The following is a 6641-nucleotide window of genomic DNA, read 5'->3' on the forward strand; positions in this document are numbered from 1 at the left end:
GTTAAGATTTGAATAGTTATTTAATTATAAAGAAGACAGTTATAAAGAATTGAAGATATTTAGTTTAAAATAAAATGCAAGATTTATGTCCGTTGTGTTTAAAAAATGGATCGAAGAAAAAAATTAAATTATTACAGATTAATTTACAAGAAGCTGTATGGTTATGCGAAGAAGAAAAGGTAAAATTATATTTCAAATTCGTATTTTTGTTTATTAAAACATTCTTTTCCTTTCAGAAATATATTGATATTTTATAACATAACCTTAATATTATTATAATAATAATTATAGAAAGTAAATATAATTTTATATTATACATATTTGTTACTATATTCTCATTTTGTATTAGGTAATTAGTTGTTGTATTTCATTTTTCAGTGTACATGGCCCTTTGGCTGCGAAAATTTTGTATTTTCTCCCAGGTTAGTGGGAAAGATGTGGTCTTGTTATTGGGACGATAATGTGCCAGTAAGATTAAAAGAAAATATATCAGTAAAACCACCTATACGTAATGCATCTACAGCACTTATTAAGGACATATCAACAGAATGCATTAGTTTTATTTTAGATACAAATCCCTCAGAAAATATTAATATTATGACCCATGATGTAAATACAATAGATGCAAAATATAATAATAAGGATTTAAATATTTCTATTCAGGAAGAGCCAAACATAATATCACAGATTAATACAAAAAGGACACATAATGTGCATAATAAAACTTGCAGTAAAAGTACAGATAATCTAAAATCAATTGATAGTAACGTGCAGTTGGATAATGATAAAATGAAAATTGAGAACATCAAAAATAAATGTGAGAATGTATTAAATAAACATATTAAAGAACAAAATGTTAGGTATGCACAAAATACTAATACTATAAATAATGTAAGAAAAATAAAAAAAATTGAAAAGTCAACTATTGATACCTTTAGTGGCAAAACAAATAACAAAATTTCTGTGCATCAAGATAAACATAAAAACATTTCAAATATCAATACAAATATAAACATAGAACATAATTTATCATCACCGCTGACTGATACAGTCCAGTCTATCACTCATTCATCGCAACACAAAGAATTATCAAAGTTAGAATCACCTAAAAATGAGTTACTTAATGAAGCAACAAAAACAAAATCTAATTTAAATGTGACTATGATGAAAATAGATGGTTTGCCACCCATAACATTATCATTTGAAATTCCAGTATCTACACCAGTTTCTGAAACAGTAACATGTAATATAGAACAAAATGATTGCAAAACAAATGTTACAGGACATATGACCCATACCAATACTTTAGGTACAAAAAATATATCCACAAAGAAAAAGATAACTAGTGGTAGACTGTATGAAAAATTCAGTTTCACTGCTATTAAGAAAAAAATGGAAACAAATAATTCCATTGATGTAAAAAGTAAGAGTAATAATGTCCCAAATATAAAATCAACTATTAAGACAGAAGAAATACAAAATAATTTAATAAATAATGTGAAGCAAGAGAAAGATTGTATTGAAAATTTTCATGACAATCAAAGTACTATAAATTATAATAAAAATTGTAAACAAATAACTTCTGTTACAAATGTAACTAATGATTATACATTAAATGAAGTTAATAAGTATGAACCAAATTTACCAAATCAAGAGGATGTATCAAATAGTCAAGAAACTATATCAGATACTACACTAAATTCTACTGCAAATATAGAAAATGTCCTAACAGATTTCTTAATTAATGATTACAGTGTTTCTGAAGATATTAACGACGAATGGATAAATTCTTTGTTAAGCTAACATTAAATATAACACATAATTATTATACCTTATTTAACTAAAATAATACTACAATATTCTATAGTATTATTAATTTATTTTAGTTTTTAATATTTACAAATAAAACAGTATACTTAAATGTTACATATTTAAGTCATGTATATAAAGATGTATATTTAACTATGTGTATCACAAACATTATTTTTATTGTTATAGTAACCACAATTTGTAAAACCTATCCAATAATTTATTTTAGACTTATATGATTACAAACATTTTGTCACTACCTTGCAAATTCTAGTACAAAAATAATTAATTTTTTACAGTCTTGGAATAAATAAAAAATTTGTATATTTTATGTACATGTCGATCATTATTTCCCATCGTTGATTTTAGATATGTAAATAATTTTGAATAAGCATTATAAAGTTTTCATATTATTTACTCGAAAAAAGTAATAAATATTATAATTTTATTAGTACATTTTAAAGTAGATTGCGTTGATTGTGTAAGTTTATATCATACATGTTATAATATTTTACAAATAATACATACATTTCTAGGACAACATATTTAGCAAAATTCACTTTTCTAATATTATCTGTACTATCCAGACAGTCATTCTAGGATGCATATGTTTACGATACATACAATGTTTTTGTAAATATAATAACTAAATGAATATTTTTAAAATCTACAAACTATTATTATTATGTATTTTACAATCTAGAAAATATAAATATTGGTATAAACTATTATAGAATTTATTTAGGAAAATATCATGTTTTAAGGACATTCTGAACTGTGATTAAAACATTCATGATTAAAATAGATTTAACACATTTTTAGTAACCAATAGATCATATACAATTTCTTATACTCCACAAAAGTAAAATTATGCAGTTATTCTTCCAAGTAGTTGTTAATTAACAACTATTTTTGCAATATTACATGGAAGGTATTAATATTCGAAAAATTAGTCTAAAGATTTATTTATATCTATAATTATAGCGAATTGCAAAACAAAACGATAATTTGCCTATGAATAAAAAAAAAACATAATTATATGCGCTGTAAATTCAGCTCGTTTCTTTATCTTTTAAAACTTCTATTTTTCGACCTAACAAATCATATTTGGAATGATTTGGTTCTGGATCTTGATCAGTATCTGAACTACAGTCACTGTCACTAGAATCCTCGTAAGAACCAAGTCCAGGTAAAATTCCAATACATTCCATACCACTAAATAAACTTACTACTTTTTTATCACCTAAAGAATGATCATCGAATGTTTCAGATTCGCATTTGAAACTTTCAGTCATTGACTGTTCGTTTACTTCATATTTTCCTTTTCTCGGTATGTTATTTTCATCGCCTGATGATAATTTGACTACAAAAGAAAATTAAAACCCTATAAATAGTTATAATTTTATTTATAATAAAAATAAAGCTTTAGATATTAGTGAATGGAGCTATGCGTTTAAAATTAATATAACTTATTCTATTCTATAATAAAAATTTGTTCCTTACCTCGCTTTGGTTTTTCTGAACGTTTTACTACAACTCCAGCTAGTAATTTTAATTGTGAAGTACGACTACTAAAAAATCGAATGTACCTTATAGTACCACAAAGTTGTTATTATGTACTTACTGCTAGTTACAATAATACAAATAATACAAAATATTCATATTCATTAAACAATTTACTATAAATTTAATGAAACCTATATGAAATGCCCATAAATATAATAATACCTTACCTTCCAGATGAAGTATTTTTATTAATAACTTGTGGATTTTTTAATTCTTGCTTTAGTTTTTCATTTAATGATCTCTCCTGTAATGAAGCAACAGCTGCTTTAAAATCACGCATCTCTTTCTCCTCTTCAAGATGTTTCTTACGCTCTTCTTCTAATTTAGTTCTATCCACTAAATCCAAAAATTCTACTTCATCATCATCTAAGCCTTTTATCATATTTTCTGAGATTCAAAAATAATTGTGTGAGTTCAATAAATGTATAATGTTTCTTCTTAAATATGAAATTGATATTATATCATTTTTATTTATAGCTTGATCTTTAAATTCTTAACTTACTAAGTTTGTGCGCTTCTTCGTATTCTGCATCTCGTTTGTTTTTTTGTTCTTGTAATCGTTCATATAACGATCTTGGATCATATGATTCTTCTGGCGCTTCTAAAATGAACATAAACCAATATTTATTAAAAATTCTTACTAGGCAGCAAATGGAAAAATATATTAGTTGTCTTTTGTAATGTATGCTTGATAAAATTATGCATATAGAGGGGAAGCCACGTTTAAGTAATCAAATTTCACTAATATGTCCTATGACCAGAAATAAGAAAAAAATATATAATTGTAGATCCATAAGTACTTTATAAACTAATAATAAAAGTACATTTATTGTTCATGTATCACAATGTAATAATAGGTCAACAAGTATTTACACAATCTATTTCTTTTAGTTATATTTGACTTATGAGATCACCAGTTTTTGTATTATTAAGCTTTTATTTATAAGAAAAATTAAATGCAATTATGCATCATAAAAGAGTTAATTCACAATAAGAACTTATGAAAGGTATTAATAATATATATATTGAACTAACACAAGTATAAAATATAAAGAGTGATAAATTTAATATTCACACAATGTCAAGCTTGCATTTAAAATATTTTCAAAAATGCTTATATGAAATACATGAATTTTGATTATTTAAACCATACGTGCCTTATTTATATTACATAAATAAAAATTAATTTTAGTAATTCATATATTATATAAAATGAATAAAATATTAATGTACAAAAAGGTAATAATTTCATAAAACATTTTAAGTAATTTTATGAACTATATAATCAAATAGTAAAAAAACATGAAGTGATATCAGTTGCTCATTTAGTTTATATCTTATTTTAGTATTCTATTAATTAAATATGATTTTAAAAACAATATACAAAATAAATACAAAATAACATCATAACAACCTAATGGCTGATCTGCAGTTCGTACACGTTCCCATTCTTCTTGTCGTATCCTTCGTTGCTTAGCAATTTCAGCTTCTGATATAAATCCTGAACTCATTGTGAATTATGTAGAAAAACCTAAATGTATAATAAAAGTTTTTAATTCTTTAAGGAACTAAAAATAGTAATAAAATAGTAAAGGTAATTATTTAGTTATTAAACTACATGAAAGTAATATTGCTTATTTTAATACATAAAAAGTAATTGCTTTACTACAATTTACATATAAATAAAATGAATCTGTATAATATTTTGCAAGAATATTGATATTATAATTGATTTTATGAGAGAATATTGTCATTGAATGACACTTTCGTTCATTTCTGCATTCGTTCATTCTGCGCATGTTAGCTCTGATTGGTTAGCATCATTTCGTAACCAACAGCAACGCGAATATGCAGTTATAACCATCATAATGCTGAGCGAATATATCCAGTGACTTTTTATTTATTATACCTCTCATATCATCATTTTTTATCTTTATTTATATAATTCTGTCTACCATGTATATATGACAGATAAAATGAAATGTAAATAATAGAGAAGTAAGTTCTTTTTCAGCTTATTCCAGCTGCGTGAATTGTTAATATTTTCTTGTAACTTCAAGTAAAATTTGTATTTTTGGATTTTACTTATCAGATACTATAAGAAGTGATGATAAAGTCAATCATATTTTGTATCACAAAGTAAAATTTAACCAAACATTAAAATAAAATAGTATAAATGTGCATATAGAATAAGCGATGTCGAACATACAATATTTGTAGTAACACTTACCACTTACAGCACTAACAAAAATTATTTGTCAAATTACAATATACAACAATAAAACAAATATATTTTTTAAGTTCTGTTACAGGTTTTTAATTTTCAAAATGTTCAGCATTTATAAACAATCGTTCACTGTTCATTTTAATGCAAGTATTAAAACATTTTATATTTCAAATTGCAAATTTAGAAACTGAAATATATACTTTATAGCTTCAGTATGTTTTTACTACCAATATTTAACACACTAATTTAATAGTAATTCCTTAACAAATTTTTTTAACGGAGATAAATTTAACAATCGTTCTTCAGTGACAAATATTTGATCTTATTCGAAGATTATAAAGGTTAAGTCTTAGATACAAATTTTAATAATTGTTCTTGTACGATTAAATAATGAATATTTTAGTATTAATATTGTAAACAATTAAGTTAAGACAAACAACTTTTTATGTTGTATTAACCTTTCTCGTGAAACTGCACTTCAAAAACCTTATCTGTATGCTAACTGCTTGTAGTTACCGAATTTAACAATTTTATACGCATGCGCACAGGATTAGATAAGTGTTGAGGATATATATCAAATTCTGAATATATGTATATAACTTCGTTGTATAAACTAGAGATTAACTACATTGGTATATATACACCTCATACTAGTTTATAAATATTTACACACTAAAGAAAATACTAATAATCAACGTATTTTTATCAATTTTGTTATGCATTTAATTTATATAATTTATATTTCGCTTCTGAAAAAAAATTTCATTCACACAAAGAAATTACATTTTTTAAAATATTAATTATTATAGATTTCTTAAGATAAGTGCCTGTTGTAAATCCAGTTCTAATTATTTAAATATCAAATATTGGTGAAGTTAGAGTATTTATAAAAAAAAGTAAGACTACTTCCTTGAACATTAAATTTGCAAATTTTCAAAATTTCAAAGTAATTTAAAAAATTGTAAACACTATTAATAATATAACTGACAACAATGAATATTGCAATTAAGCACTGAAAAGAAAAAATATTACGAGCGGG

General features: G+C 24.1%; 2 protein-coding genes across 6 annotated transcripts; one reads left to right on the forward strand and one right to left on the reverse strand.

The window, feature by feature from the left end:
• The first annotated feature begins 38 nt into the window (after nucleotides 1-38).
• LOC100876749 (uncharacterized) lies at nucleotides 39-2140 on the forward strand. Of its 2 annotated transcripts, XM_076533226.1 has the most exons (3): nucleotides 44-179; nucleotides 237-294; nucleotides 379-2140. In XM_076533226.1, the coding sequence occupies exon 3, from the start codon at nucleotides 436-438 to the stop codon at nucleotides 1801-1803; it is 1368 nt and encodes a 455-aa protein (XP_076389341.1). In that variant the 5' UTR covers nucleotides 44-179; nucleotides 237-294; nucleotides 379-435; the 3' UTR covers nucleotides 1804-2140. The 2 variants fall into 2 exon arrangements, with proteins under 2 accessions (XP_003700762.1, XP_076389341.1); XM_003700714.3 differs by lacking the exon at nucleotides 237-294 and having other exon boundaries at nucleotides 39-179.
• A 97-nt stretch (nucleotides 2141-2237) lies between these two features.
• Nucleotides 2238-6239, reverse strand: LOC100876640 (PSME3-interacting protein). Of its 4 annotated transcripts, none has more exons than XM_012279530.2 (6): nucleotides 6061-6239; nucleotides 4790-4906; nucleotides 3878-3976; nucleotides 3543-3762; nucleotides 3313-3398; nucleotides 2238-3172 (listed from the first exon to the last, which is right to left on the reverse strand). In XM_012279530.2, exons 2-6 carry the CDS (start codon nucleotides 4884-4886, stop codon nucleotides 2862-2864), a joined length of 813 nt encoding a protein of 270 aa, XP_012134920.1. In that variant the 5' UTR covers nucleotides 4887-4906; nucleotides 6061-6239; the 3' UTR covers nucleotides 2238-2861. The 4 variants fall into 4 exon arrangements, with proteins under 4 accessions (XP_012134920.1, XP_003700761.1, XP_012134921.1 ...); XM_003700713.3 differs by having other exon boundaries at nucleotides 3313-3380; nucleotides 6061-6230; XM_012279531.2 differs by lacking the exon at nucleotides 6061-6239 and adding an exon at nucleotides 5606-6016.
• Nucleotides 6240-6641: the final 402 nt, after the last annotated feature.

The sequence above is a fragment of the Megachile rotundata genome, chromosome 1 (genome assembly GCF_050947335.1).
Source record: "Megachile rotundata isolate GNS110a chromosome 1, iyMegRotu1, whole genome shotgun sequence".
In the NCBI taxonomy this organism is placed as follows: domain Eukaryota; kingdom Metazoa; phylum Arthropoda; class Insecta; order Hymenoptera; family Megachilidae; genus Megachile; species Megachile rotundata.